General features: G+C 40.6%; 1 protein-coding gene across 2 annotated transcripts in view; it reads right to left on the minus strand.

Moving 5' to 3' along the window:
• LOC137627721 (WD repeat and FYVE domain-containing protein 2-like) overlaps positions 1 to 10,912 on the minus strand; it is a 123,781-nt gene extending 112,869 nt beyond the window's left edge. The window contains exon 1 of one of the 2 annotated variants that reach the window (XM_068358980.1): positions 10,535 to 10,912. In XM_068358980.1, coding sequence (XP_068215081.1) covers positions 10,535 to 10,695 — 161 coding nt within the window. In that variant the 5' untranslated portion in view covers positions 10,696 to 10,912. The remainder of the gene's footprint in view (positions 1 to 10,534) is intronic. The other variant, XM_068358981.1, reaches the window with a different exon arrangement.
• Positions 10,913 to 15,596: the final 4,684 nt, after the last annotated feature.

Raw genomic sequence — 15,596 nt, forward strand, 5'->3', positions numbered from 1 at the left:
CTTCATCCTCGTCATCTTGGGCAGCATCCACACACGCAACGAGGTCCGCCAAGGTATTCTTCGTGTAGAGGGCCTTGAACGCCCTGATAACCCCCTGGTCCATCGGTTGAATTAATGACGTGGTGTTGGGTGGCAGGAACTCAACCTGAACGCCCTCACGCGACAGGTCAGTTGCGTGTCCACCAGCGTTATCCATAAGGAGAAGGATCTTGAATGGCAAGCCCTTCTCTAAGAGATATTCATGGACTTGCGGGATGAAACACTGGTGGAACCAGTTGGAGGTCAGCATCTTCGTAATCCATGCTTTTTGATTATGCATCCAGTACACGGGAAGGAGATTCTTATTTTTATTTTTCAAAGCGCGAGGATTTTTCGACTTATAAATAAGCCCCGGCTTTAACAAAAATCCAGCAGCATTGCCACACATCACGAGGGTAACGCGATCCTTGAATGCCTTAAAGCCAGAGGCTTTGGCTTCCTCTTTGAACAGGAAAGTTCGCGACGGCATTCTCTTCCAAAACAAGCCAGTCTCATCCATATTAAAGACTTGTTCCGGCTTGTATCCACCTTCGGCGATAATATTCTTGAACGTCTGGTTCACGTAAGTTTCAGCAGCGGCAGTGTCAGCGGAAGCAGACTCCCCATGCAGGGAAACGCTTTTCAGGGCGAAGCGTTTCTGAAACTTCGCGAACCATCCTTTGCTTGCGGAAAAAACGTTTCTGAGGCTGGGAATCAGTGGATGTCCCTGGTTGAGGATCATCTGCATCATCATCATCTTCAGCATGGTTGCCGTCGTTGTCTTTAGGTTCCTTTGCAGCAAAATTCTCATATAAACTCAAAGCCTTTGTTTGGATGGTGTTCGTATCCAAGGCTATGTTCTTCTTCCGGCAGTCGGCAATCCACACAGCTAAAGCACCTTCCATGCGTACGATCGTTTTATTACGCGTTGTAACGACTCGCTTCGCTGATCTGCTAAAGGTGATTGCAGCCGTCTTTCGAATGTTCGCCTCGTCCTTTTTGATATAGCGAACGGTGGATTCGTTGATGCCAAAATGGCGGCCGGCGGCCGCGTAACTTCTACCATCTTTTAACATGTCGAGAAGCGTAACCTTCTCAGCTATCGTCATCATCCTTCGGTGGCGTTTAGGCTCACTACCAGCCTTACTAGAAGCAGAACGCTTGGGAGCCATTGTACAGTAGGATTTAACAGAAAGTTCAACAAAAAGTTCAACTTAAAACAGTCGCACACAGCACAGATTAAACTTCACAAACTTAAGAACGTCTACTCAGCGATACACGGAAAGAGAAAGTGAACGATCCAGCCCCGCGAGAACTTTGATGCTGCGGGTAGAAGATGCGGGCAAAACACCAATCACAGGCTAGATAACAAAACTTGAGTTCTGATTCGTCATCTATCAGCGCTTGAACCAATCACAACCCGTCTTACAGTACTATGATGCGTTGGTTACTCATAGAAGATGCCCCGCGCATACTGAACGTACGTAGATTAAGTACAATACCGTAATAATAATAAATAATGATAATAATACTGTACAGTAATAATAATAATAATAATAATGATAATAATAATAACAATAATAATTTTATTAACAACAACAACAATAATAATAATAACAATAATAATAAAAATTTATGTACGCTATTTTACGCCTCTCTCTCTCTCTCTCTCTCTCTCTCTCTCTCTCTCTCTCTCTCTCTCTCTCTCTCTCTCTCTCTCTCTCTCTTTCGTACGCTTATTCGAAATGTGATTTTTGCAACAAAGAATATTATTGGATGCAGTACTGTACTACGTACGTATACATACAAAAGATTCATGGAAAAGAAGCACATCCATTACAGTACACACCATTCTAATATGGTATGACTGCATCTGATTTGCGTTTCATGTTCGATTTAATTTTACTACGTACTGAATTATCGTATGATCACATTCTCTTTTCGTGTTTTATTTCTTTCTGTGCTGAATTATATATCATATGTAATGCAATGAACAATCAGTAAGAGCAGATATTACTAATTACAGTATTAATGGAATTACAGGTAACAAAATATCGTATTTGGTTGTCTTCAGATTTCGCGGTATTTTCGAATTTTCCGGAAAATCCGCGATATGTATATATATATGGGTTATGGGAAAACCCCGCGAAGTGGTGAATCCGCGATTGTCGAACCGCGAAGTAGCGAGGGTTCACTGTAATTTAAAAGGAAGGCTACGTTTAGCCTTACCACGCGCCCTGATGGGATTGATGCTATTCCTTAGAATAGAATCAATCTGGTGAATGTTAATCAATGGTTAACCGTTGGGTATCGTGGTTATTATGCAGTTGCAGAGTGTTCGCAAGTGGTTCCCTGTTGGCAAGCCGTTGATGAGGGTTATCGAACGTTTACTGATCACTTTAGTGTGCTGGCAAACGGCCAGAAGCGAGAAGTACGTTGTATAACTTCTGATCTAGGAACTACAGGAAGCGGTTGACTAGTAAATTCGAGTCACGATCTGCTGGCAAATAACCGATGACCGATGAATCGGTGGTCTGTGAGCCAATGGTGAGTTCGAGATCAGCAAGCTGAAGATGGGCTGGTCAGAGATCAGCGAGCTGATTTCAATGATCGAAGAATGATGAGCTGCCCATCGGTGATCTAGTGATCAGCAAGCTGATGACTGGTTATTGACTAGCAATCGATGATTGGAAATGCTAGCAATTGGAGATCGTTAGTCATTGGAGGGACTAGAGGTCAAAGATCAGTATTGAGCTAGCACTTGGCGATCTGGTGATCGGCGACCTAGCGATCAGTAAACTGTGAACTAGCCATCAGCAAACAGTGATCTAGAGATCAGTCTGTTGATGCTTTCCTGTTTGCTGCCAGTCGTCTGTCGAGGAAAAAGAAAAAAAAAAAACTTCAGAAGAGACAGGGACTAAGGATTCCCCGATTCGATTCCCTTGTAGGATGGAATCTCCGGGATCTTGAATCCTTCTGTGGAGCCTTATTCCTCTTTTCCTGGTGGCAATGTTTATGTGCTTGCGGGGAGGAATGGGGCAATGGTGACCTGTCCAAAAAGTTTTATTCCTTTTTACTGACAATTGCGCGAGTGTAGGTGAGTCTGGAGCGATGGCACACAGGATGATGCTGGTGCTTAATATCTGCCTGGAGAGTAGGCCAGCGCTGGTTCTTAGGCAAGAGCTGGTGCATTGGATCTGCGAGCCTTGACTCTTTGGCAAGAGCTGGCAGATGGATCCGGGACTGTAACTGCGCAGGAGGGCCCAGAAAGTGAGGAAGAGCGCTGGCGCGCAGTAAGGCACTGTATAGTTTTGTGCATTCTCCCTAGAATGCACCGAAGCGTGTGACTGGTTGCGCAAGAGTGGGAGCATTGGCGCGTGTGTCAGAGTACTACGTGGAGACTGTTGGCGCGTGCGTGCGGAAGACCATCGGCGTTCGCACGTAGAAGACAGTTGCCGCGCGCGGAAGGCTGTGCGCGCACTCAAGATTATTGGAGCGCGCACGCGCGAAGGCCATCGGCGCGCGGTAGACTGTTGGCGCACGTGCAAGATACCATCAGCGCCCGCGCACAGAACAAAGTTGGCACGTATACGCGCAATACTGTTGGTGCGCACGCGGGAGACCCTAGGCGCTCGCACGGGGAAGACAGTCGGCCCGTGCGTGTAAGACTATTGGGGTGCGCGCAAGAGCATTAGCGCTTGCACGCCTGGAAAATCATTGGCGCCCGCACGCGGAAGACTACTCTATTGGCGCGCGTGCGGGAGACTAATGACGCACGCAAGACTATTGGCGCACGCGCAGGAGACCATCGGTACCCCCGGACGGGAGACCATCGGTACCCACTCGCGGAAGATCGTCGGCGCTCGCGTAAGAATGTTGGCAAGCGCACACGTGGGAGACCATCGGTAACCACGCGCGGAAGATCGTCGGTGCTCGCGCACGTATATAAGAACGAGCGAGCAAAGGTAGCGGCGCGCGCGGGGGAGACCATCGGTACCCGCGCACGGAAGATCGTCGGCGCTCGCACGTGTAAGAATGTCGGCGAGTGCGCGCGCGGGAGACCACTGGTATCTGCACGCGGAAGATCGCCGGCGTTCGCGCGCGGAAGATCGTCGGGGTTCGCGCGCGTAAGAATATCGGCGCTCGCGCGAAGGTAGCGCTAGTAGGTTGGCGGGTCAGCCGGTAGGTTGACCAGTGGCAGGACGATCAGGAACTGGGATGTGCCCTTTAAAAAAGGGCGAGCATCCACCGATGGGGACCGTAAGCAGGTCTGCGTTAGAGTCCAGGACCGAAGTCCAAAGGACTTCGTTGCAGCACAAGAAGGGGCTGGTAGATCGGTAGCTCAGCTGGCAGGACGATCAGGAACTGGGATGTTCCCTTTGGAAGGGTGAGCATCCACCGATGTGGACCGTAAAAGGTACGTGTTAGAGTTACGGACCGAAGTCCAAAAGACTACATTGCAGCAAAAGGTTGCGCTGGTAGATCGGTAGGTCAGCTGGCAGGACGATCAGGCTGCGCTGGAAGGTCTGCTTGATCCTCCGAAGAGGTGTCTCTATGAGAGGCCTCTCCCGCGAACGAGAGGGGTGAAAACTTCGTAGAAGAGACTAGAAGACGCCCATGATGATGCCCCTTAGGGCCAGTGGATCAGCAAGCTGACCTTAGCAGTAGCGATCCTCTGAAGAGGAGTCTCTATGAGTGGCCTCTCTCGCGAACGAGAGAGGTGAACACTTCGTAGAAAAGACTAGAAGACGCCCATGATGATTCCCCTTAGGGCCGGTGGATCAGCAAGCTGACCTTAGGAGTAGCGATCCTCTGAAGAGGAGTCTCTATGAGTGGCCTCTCTCGCAAACGAGAGAGGTGAACACTTCGTAGAAGAGACTTACCAAGACCGTGCTCCACCCCTGAAGGAAGAGAAACTCAGCAAGGAGGGAGAGAAGTCTGGCCGAAGGGTAGCAGCAGCAGTCGAAGGCGATGAATTTATTATGATATGGGAATTTCTCCCTCTGAAGGGAGAAACAACCTCACACCTGGGGAGGAAACTTCCCTTGGAAGAGAAGGGAAGTTGTCCAACCCCTGGAGGCGAACCTCCTTTAGAGTTCTAAGAAGATCTGAAGTGCTGGCCATGTTGTCACGGGAGTACTTCTTAGAGAAGGGATGACGCCCATGACGACGTCCTCTGAGGGACGGCAGTGACAGCAGATTCCCCACGCATGAACAGAACAGCTCTGCTTCGTTGGCCTCTTTAGTCGAACAAAGAAAAACTGCATAGTTAACTGGGAAAATAAAATTAAATAATTATTTAACAGAAATTCCCTAGGGAGGAACTCTGAAGAGGAACCCCGAGGGAACAACATAAAATAAGAATTAAGTATTGTGCCCTTCCTTCCCCAGACGACAACCACGGGAGAAGGGGGGAGCGGAGTAACTGTAATAAAAACAGAATTATAATTATTCAAATCAGCTAAGAATATTCACTAATAGTGAGAACCACTGACCCCCCCAAGGGAAGTGTTCCCCACGGAAAAAGCTGAAAAGTTAAAATACAATTAGATTTTCACTAAAAATAATTGAGACAAACAATCGGAAGAGCAACCTAACCCGCGCACGGGAAAGGAGCTTCCCCAATAGTACGCTGTTGTAGTAAAGGTGAACGACCTCGAGAAGAGAGAGACCGTAGTCAATCTTTAAAAGGCCACATTCCCTTCGCTAAGAATCCAAGTTTCCCGTAGGAATAGAGGAAAAGGCGAAGACAATAGTTGAATGAAGAGGGTCCAAGCGATGACGATTCCCCTGCGGCGGCCGAGTTAACGGGTATATACCAACGGGAAGACCGATGGACCAGAGAGGGAGAGGTCGTTCCCCACGAAGTGGAACTGTGCTGGCCTTGCTACTACGCAAGTGTCGTTGTCGTATATGTATCACACAGCACAACCACTGAAAAGGAAACTTACCACATTTCTATACACATATATAAACAAACATTAAGAATGTTTATATACAGAATATATACAAGTATAAGAAAAAGTAAGTTAATAGACAAAAATCAATGGCAGTCCAAAATAGGCGAGGAGGGAGAGAGGAACAACCGCTCTCGCTCCGAGCCAAAAGTAAAGTGAGCTCAAGCACAGGTGGGTGTGTGTGTGTGTGTGGGGGGGGGGGGGTAGCAAGCTACCCTACCCTACCCCCGCTAACTAGCGGTGTGGGTAGTAAACCCTCGTTAGATTTTAATGGCTCATCATTTCAGCTACGCCGAAAGTAATACCCCTATTAAATAGCGTGGTTTGTATTCCAGTTATGGAACAAGTATAAATTATTGTAATTAATATTGCTGTCAGTTCACTTTGCTCGCAATTAAACATTATCTCAATTATTCTATGTTCAGGCAAGCAGAATATGTTTTGCTGCGCGCATTAGTCCTGTGAGCTACTATTTTGGGATAATTATCAATTATACAAACTCAACAAAGAAATGAATACACGCTTAACAAATGGGCAAGTTGTAACCTCGCATTCCAGCCTCTGTTCGATCAAGGACTTGGCTACAATTAAGCATTATCAGATTAGATATATCAAATACGTTAAGTGTTCCACCCTAACTTTTCGTTATTAATATGATAAATAAAATAAGAGCTACAATTGCTTTGTATATTCCAATAATGAAAATAAATAACAAAGAGATCTAGAATATAAACTTATTCAAATGAGTAACTTTCGTTAGAAGCACCACCTATCAGTCCTTTTTCTGAACAACCAGATGGGAGGAGCAAAATGGAAAATTTTAAATTAAAATCTATAACTCTGTTATTAGAGGTTTCCGCCAGTAGTATATGGGATTCAAAATAATGGATCTGTAGTGATCTACTACGAGCCTCTGTATAACGACAGACAAGAACACGTGCATAAAACACCATCTAACCTAAACTTCCCCCTTACCTGACCTACTAGACGTGTTCTTACCTATCCAACTACATGTGCCCTTACCTACTTTGGAGCCTTTGTATATCAGCGGCCAGTTCCTCATGTGTTGATTAAAAATGGACATCAACTAACCTAAACTTTCCTCCCTAACCTAACCTACAAGTCGTGTCCTTACCTACATACCTAACGGGGGCGTTAGCCCCCTTACACTGCTGTATTCTAAGATAGCCATAATAATACATTCAGGTGGCCGCTATCATACATATAATCCCCTACTTACGAAACCCACTGCAACCCCCCTTAGACCGCCGTATTCTTAGCTATAGGGTTCAAAATAAGGGAGTTATATGGAACCTGACCATTATCATACACACAAACACACACCATCTATTCCATTGTGCAAGTTCCAATATCCTAACTAATATTGCTCTGTTCCATAATTAGACCAAATAACGGGGTGTATGTATGATAGCGGCCACCTGGATGTACAGTATTATCATGTCTAACTTAGAATACGGTAGTGTAAGTGGAGTTGTAGGGAGGCATTAGCAGCCCCCCCCCCCCCCCCCCCTTAAGTAAGTAGGTAAGGACATGGCTTGTAGGTTAGGTTATGGGGGAAAGTTTAGGTTAGTTGATGTCTATTTTTAATTAACGTGTGAGGATCTGGCGGTATTATTTTACTGTATTACAGGCCAATGTAACCTAGGAAAAAAAACTACTTTTCTCTACAGAAAAAATTCCGCTCTCTTCGAAAATGACACTCGTTCCCGTCGCAAATGATTAGTTTCATTAATATATATATATATACAGTATCTATATCCTATGATAATGGGGGACCCCCAGTGGGAACTCGGGGTTTTGGGTGGGGAAAACATACTGGGGAAACGATATATAATGGTAGAACAAGCCTTTTCTTCTCTATACATTACCTTCTTGGATGTATAATAAACGGAGGAAAAGACAAAATAGTATGACTGGATATACTTTGGAGGCTCCGTTGCAAAGGATATGTCTCATGAAAAAATACGGTAACCAGAGCTGCCAAGGTATGATGTAGAACTGAGGCAATGTTAGCGTAACATGCTAACATTACCAGTGTTTTTTCTCGTTCGTTCGTTTGTACATAGCAGGTTTCGACCTTCTGCGCAAAAACCCCGCCTACCTGCGCAGAGTCCTCCTCCACCAATAGGATTTCTTCTTCTCTAACCGGGAAATATAACTATTCGACTTCTTCACCCACTTTATTCAAGTATATTACTTGATCCAGTTCAACTATACCATTCCTTTTATGTAATACCCTCGTATACATGGTACAATTGACCCCATTATTACACGTTTTTTTATCAGATACCTTATAAAATCACCCGATTTTATATTCCCATTAAATATTATTTATCATACATTCCATTTTATCTTCCTATATTACTTTTATTCATTTTGTTATTACGTTGTCACACCCCGATTTCACATAAATACTTGCTCTGGACAAGTTTCCCATTCTAGTTCATTCATGTTTACCCTCTAGACTCCGTTGTTTTCCCGTTAACAAATCACAAACCCATACGTATGGAAAGTTTGCACAACGGGTGGGGGTTAATATTTCCCTACCCCCTTCCCTTATCTCTTCAAGTGGTCTATTCATACCCCTTCCACCAAATCCTTTTCCGTGGAAACCTTTGTCCTAGTCAGGTGTTCATCATTTCAAGTGAGCTTTTTTTTTTTGTATTTTGCAATGGAGGAAGTTATATTAACTTGTAGTGGCTGCAGTACTCCATACCTAAAAGCATTTGCTAAATTTCATGGTGACTTTTTTCATTTGACATCCAATGTTGATAATTTCCTTAAAGCACACAATGTAATACAGTACCTCAACGTTTACAGTGCCCCAAGTGCCGTTCCTTCCTATCTTACAGGAAGGACATTCACGTACATTACTGTAATACCCAAACCAAGATAACTAAAACCAAAAAGAAACGCTGGTGTGGTTATACTGTTACTACGTATACGGGTACAATTTTAGGAAAAAGTCGCCTGCCCCATGGAAGATATTATTTGTAAACCACTTCTTACAAAAACATTGGGGTCATGATACACTCATGCAGGGTATCGATATATCCTCGAGAACCAGTGTCCGGCTCATAAAGGTAAGTCATTCATTTCTTCAATTTTAATGTTTTTAGATCTTGATAGGTTCTGTACCCTTTTTGTACCTTTTTATATATTGCGTAAAGGGTATATGGAAAAATGCTTTAAAATACACATGATAATATTACCGTAGCATTGCTAATGTTAACAATGCCATCGTAACGTTGGTAACGCTGTGTAACATTGGCAACGCTGCTAATGTTAGCGTTCGCAGTACTGTACATACGTGAGTGAAGTGACACGGAATTTAAACAACTCATATTTTAAGAACCATTATATTAGCGTTGCTAATGTTATCGTAACATTGCATGTTAGATTAACATTGCTAATGTTAGCGTGCACAGCACAACATTACCGCTTGACAGTACATATGAGCTTGATGTTTTATTTTCCTGCGAGCGTTAGCGAGCCAATGGCGGAACAAGAACCATTATATGTAGTGTTGCTAATGTTATGAACTTCCAGGTTTGTTAGTACCTTTTTATATATTGTGTAAAGGGTATATGGAAAAATGCTTTAAAATACACATGCTAATATTACCGTAGCATTGCTAACGTTAGCAATGACATCGTAACGTTGGTAACACCTGTGTAAACATTGGTAACGTTGCTAATGTTAGCATTCACAGAAAATACGTGAATGAAGTGACACGGAATTTGAACAAGACATTATATTTAATCATTTTAACAGAATATATATCACAAAAGTCATTATATTTAAACATTTTAACAGAAAATATATGTTTTCCTGTAGAAAATAACATGATTTAACCAGTTTTTACCTTCATTTCATCCATGATAACAGCAACCAGTTCGGCTATTTAAAGTTAGTCGAATTGGTTATTCTGTTTGTTTGCGGTTGAAATGAAGGTCAAATTCGGTCAAATCACATTATGGTCATTATTTACTACAGGAAAACATATATTTTCTGTTCGGAATGAGAATCTGTAATACAGTACAGTAAAACTTGACCGAACTAGCCGCTGATATACAATAGCTTCCAAATACCTTAAACCTATAACGGGGTGTATGTATGATAGCAGCCACCTGTATGTATTATTATGGCTAACTTAGAATACGGCAGTGTAAGGGGGGTCGCAGGGGGGCGTAGGCACCCACTCCATTAGGTACGTAGGCAAGGACACGGCTTGTAGGTTAGGTGGGAAAGGTTAGGTCCACCTTTAATCAACGCATGAGGAACTGGCCGCTGATAAACAAAGGCTCCCCTATAACATACCTGAGTAAACATCCCTAATCCTACCATACCTGCGAATATGGGCTTAAGTAGTGTATCCTCCCCATAGTTTAACAAAATCAAGGCAATTATCTGGAAATAAAGTTTTCAGCCTATCAATTAGCCTTGGATAAGATTATCGGGAAAAGTTACTTTGTCAAATATTGGATTATCCCTATTTAAAGACCAGATACGGAATCAAGGAAAAGGATTGCACTCACTTGTCATCGCTGACGGAGATCACTCCACTGCCTCCATTTAAGAGGATAGCTGCATTTACATCGTCTGCATTTCCGTCTATTTTAGATACTAGCACCGGCTTGTCAGTGCTGACGGGTTTGGTTGGGTTTGAATTACGTATAGGCTTAATTTCAGCAGCCATTTCGCTTCGATCATATGATTTGGATATCAACAATGACCATGTAGGACTAAACCCATGGAGTTAACACCAGATTGACTTCGACACTAAAATTCTAATAACATTAATAATAATTCATTTATTGTTGTACATTATAACATCATAAAGATCAAATCTAAAATAATTTTATAGTTAATAGCTTAAGTATTTTTTTTAAACAAATTTCTTTCCATTTGTAAACTCTCATTTATCACAACACACTTTGACAGTGCGCACTCCCACATTTATTCCAATTCCATAATCTGAACAACTATTTTCAAAGAAATAGTAGGTTTATTTTTTTACAATCATTAATTTCTAATAAATTCCAGCATATCAGTTTTTCCTGTTGTAATATATTTCATATATTACACCAAAACATACTTGGCACTAATGATAATGTGAAACTCACTTTACTGCGATAATCCAACTTTCAAGCAATAAAAGGTGATTCAAAGTAGGTTATAATGTTTGGGCGCTGTCTTGCAAAAAGATAATTGCAAGTTGCAACATCACCATCTGTATTGTGTCAAGTCTCGTACGTGATTCAAGTCCTGTATTTTCAGTGACACGCTTTCTCACAAATGTTATGTGAAATACGTGTTTCAATACAATGTTGTGGGGAAAATGACCAGACAATCTTATAAGAGGATTAGTCTACACACCATTTAGTAACAAATTAAGATTAAAAAAAAACTTTGGGAAAGTTTAAAACAAAGTACCACATGTATTAGAGAATTAATGAGAAAGTTACATCTAATCAGTCACATTTAATTTATTAGTTGTTATGTGTGGTTATATATCGGAGATCGAGAGGATAAGTCAACTCAATATCAAACTGCTCGTTGAAACTAGTAGTAGACTATTCTATTCTGATGTTTCTCACTTATATTCACATATACCTAAACTTACAAACTAATGTAATTAATATTATTATCAATAATATCATATGGAAGTTATCCTGGAATCATTTGTGTAGTTTATGATATATTTCGATATTAAATAAAGAATTGAATGAGAAAACCATAACAGTTAAGCCTGTCTGACACTTGCGCGCATTTTTGCCACGCACTGGCACGCATTGATGCGCGCCAGTGCGTGCCACTTTGTGGCACGTACTGGTGTTTTTCCCGCACTGTTCACGACCAGTTCACTCCAGTTCGCGCATCGTTCACGCGATGGCACGAATTGGCACGCATAGTTCACGTGAAGTTCACGACACGTTCACGCGAGTTCACTCATCATTCCGCATCGTTTCCGCATCGTTCACGCCAGATCATGCCAGTTCACGAATTGGCCACTCCATATAAAAACAGGGCTTCTCCAACCCGAGGACATTCTTGGATTGGCTTCGGAAGAGACAACAATGCTTTCTGTCAGAGACACCATTGCATTGAGGAGAAGAAACGTATCTTTTTCGTTTGTATTTTTTGTTGCCCTTTATTTTTGTTTCAATAAGAAAGCATTTGATTTACATATAAATAGCAGACATAAAATATGTACAAGTATTAAGAAAGCATTTTATTTTAACATTAAAAGCAGCAAACATGAAAAGTTTTTAGGCTGTTGATTTTAAGGTAATAGAGAAAAAAAGTGTGTTGAAATAAGAAATCATTTTATTTTTACATTAAAACAGCAAACAGAAAAAAATTGTTTTGCTCTTCATTTTAAGGTAATAAAGAAGAATAAGTATGTTGATGAAATAAAACATCATTTTATTTTTACATTCAAACAGCAAACTTAAAAATTTCTTGGGTTTATTTTTCAGTTCATTTTTATTTAAAACAAAAGTTTTGGGTCTTGATTGGTAATAGAGGAAAATAAGTCTGTGCATGAAATAAGACATCATTTTATTTTTACATTCTTTCTCACCTTTCTCACCAGACGCCAGGTAGGCCTCCAGGCCTGTCAGTCGTCCTGCTTCAAGAACTGTCTCCATTCTTGGCGATCCTCATAGAGCTTCATCTCATCAACTTCCCGCAAACTGAAACCTCTCCTCTCTACTCCTCTCTCTATGTTTTGTAGCCATCTCAGTTTTGGTCTTCCTACCGGTCTCCTTCCTTCTGGTGTCCATTCCAAAAACCTTACAGGATATCGCTCTTCCTCCATTCTTTTGACATGTCCAAACCATCTAAGCTGTCCTCTCTCCACAAAATCCAGAATCCCCTCCACTCCCAGTTCTCTTCTAATATCTTCATTTCGTAGTCTATCCAGTCTTGTCACACCTTTTATGAGTCTTAAGGCTTTCATTTCAGCTGCTTGGAGTTGGCTTCTAGTTCTTGATGTTAATGTCCATGATTCATGGCCATAAGTCAATATTGGTCTTAAAATAGCTAGGTATATTATGGTTTTCACTTTGCGAGGTATGTTTCTGTCTTTCATTAGTGGGTAGAACAGATACAAATTGTTACTGAATTTCTGAACTCGGGTAGTTATTTCCAGTTTTGGATCGTTTTGGTCACAAAACTCCACTCCTAAGTATTTGAAATTTCTACACTGTTTCAATGTATGACCTTCTAATTCTACATCTACGTTGTTTGGTATTCGTGATAGGTGCATAATCTCTGTCTTATCCTTGTTGATCCGCATTCCATTTGCTGTTAAGATCGCATTCCAGTTGTTGACGTTCTCTTGGAGAGCTTCTGCGTTGGGGGCTATCATTGCGTGGTCATCTGCATACAGAAGGTTGATGATCATATCTTCAGCTTCGTCCTCGCCTCGTTCCCTCATACATTTGTCTAGGAACAATATAAAAAGAAGTGGAGAAAGGACGCTGCCCTGTCTTACTCCTGATTTAATTTCAAACCAGTCTTCATTCTCTTGATTTGTTTTTACTCTGGATTTGATGTTTTGATAGGTGTTATAAATTGCTCTTATAAGTTTCTCAGGGATTCCATAGTAAGGGTCTTTTAGGGCATCCCATATTTTCATTCTTGGTACTCTATCAAAAGCCTTTTCTAGGTCTATAAAAGCAATATATCTGTCCCTGTTCCATTCCCAGCTTTTCTCGAATATCATCTTGAGTGAGGGAAATCATATCGGTTGTCCCTCTTCCTTGCCGAAAACCACTTTGCCATTCCCCCAGCTTTGGTTCAACATATCCTCTCAATCTGGTTTCAAGTATTCTTTCATATACTTTAAAAGCGTGTGACATTAGGGATATTCCTCTAATTTTAACATTCAAACAGCAAATATAAACAATTATTAGGTTTATACTTTTCTTTCCTTTTCATTAATTTTTTCGTTTCCTTTTTGTTTCTCTTCATTATAAAGTTATAGAAATAGTTTGAAAATAAGACATCATTTTATTTTTACATTCAAACAGCAAATATAAAAATTTATTAGGTTTATTTTTCTTTCCTTTTCATTATTTTTTTCGTTTCCTTTTTGTTTCTCTTCATTATAAAGTTATAGAAATAGTTTGAAATAAGATATAATTTTTTTTTCACATTAAAACAGCAAATATAAAAATTTATTAGGTTTATTTTTCTTTCCTTTTCATTAATTTTTTCGTTTCCTTTTTGTTTCTCTTCATTATAAAGTTATAGAAATAGTTTGAAATAAGATGTAATTTTTTTTCTTCACATTAAAACAGCAAATATAAAAATTTATTAGGTTTATTTTTCTTTCCTTTTCATTAATTTTTTCGTTTCCTTTTTGTTTCTCTTCATTATAAAGTTATAGAAATAGTTTGAAATAAGATATCTTTTTTTTCACATTAAAACAGCAAATACAAAAATTTATTAGGTTTATTTTTCTTTCCTTTTCATTATTTTTTTCGTTTCCTTTTTGTTTCTCTTCATTATAAAGTTATAGAAATAGTTTGAAATAAGATATCTTTTTTTTCACATTAAAACAGCAAATATAAAAATTTATTAGGTTTATTTTTCTTTCCTTTTCATTAATTTTTTCGTTTCCTTTTTGTTTCTCTTCATTATAAAGTTCACGCCACTTCCCGCATCGTTCACTCCAGTTCACGCCAGTTCCCGCACTGTTCACTCCAGTTCACTCCAGTTGGCGCATCGTTCACGACTATTTCACGGCCATTTAGTGCGTGCCAATGCGTGCCACAAACTTTAAACATTTCAAAGTTCTGGGCACGCATGGCATGCATTGGTACGCTCTGGCACGCGAGTTCCCACACTGTTCACGACATTTTCACGGCTCGTTCACGCGAGTTCGCGCATCAATGCGTGCCACGAATGCGTGCAAGTGTCAGGTACCCTTTACTTCGTCCTTTAACGGCACGATTATTCAAGTTACTTCTACATTTAGCTAAAGTTATAATAATAATAATAATGATAATAATAATAATAATAATAATAATGATAATAATACTCATCATCATAATAATAATAATAATCATCATCATCATAACAAATTAACTATAATAATAATTTGATGATAATGATAATAATTCAATCCTAATAATATCAATAATCCACAACAATAGTTGTTTAATAGGCTATAGTCTACATTGAAGGCTCATCATCAACGTATCAGAATGCCCATAAACAAAGTAATATATTCTTCCCTGACACGTCCTATGTCGTTCCCTGAAGATATGGGTAATATTATATTTTAAATATGAAAAACAAATATTTTCTTAGTTTTCCTCAAGCTTTAATACCAAAGGATACAGTAGTTATTGCAACCTCACCACGACTAGGGTATTCTTATATTGTATAATATAGTAATTAAAATAATCTTACTGTGAGCCAGAAGCCTAACACCTGCTGACACCTTTTCTAGGAATCACATGCTGATGGCTCATCGAGCTAAATGTGCATGTTCTTACAGCAACGAATAATTTAATGACAGTTTTTCAAATGTCACGTGTCATTCCTATACTGGCTTACTTTCGACCATTGCTTGTTCATATTAGC

This window comes from Palaemon carinicauda, chromosome 35 (genome assembly GCF_036898095.1).
Source record: "Palaemon carinicauda isolate YSFRI2023 chromosome 35, ASM3689809v2, whole genome shotgun sequence".
NCBI classification, from domain to species: Eukaryota; Metazoa; Arthropoda; class Malacostraca; order Decapoda; family Palaemonidae; genus Palaemon; species Palaemon carinicauda.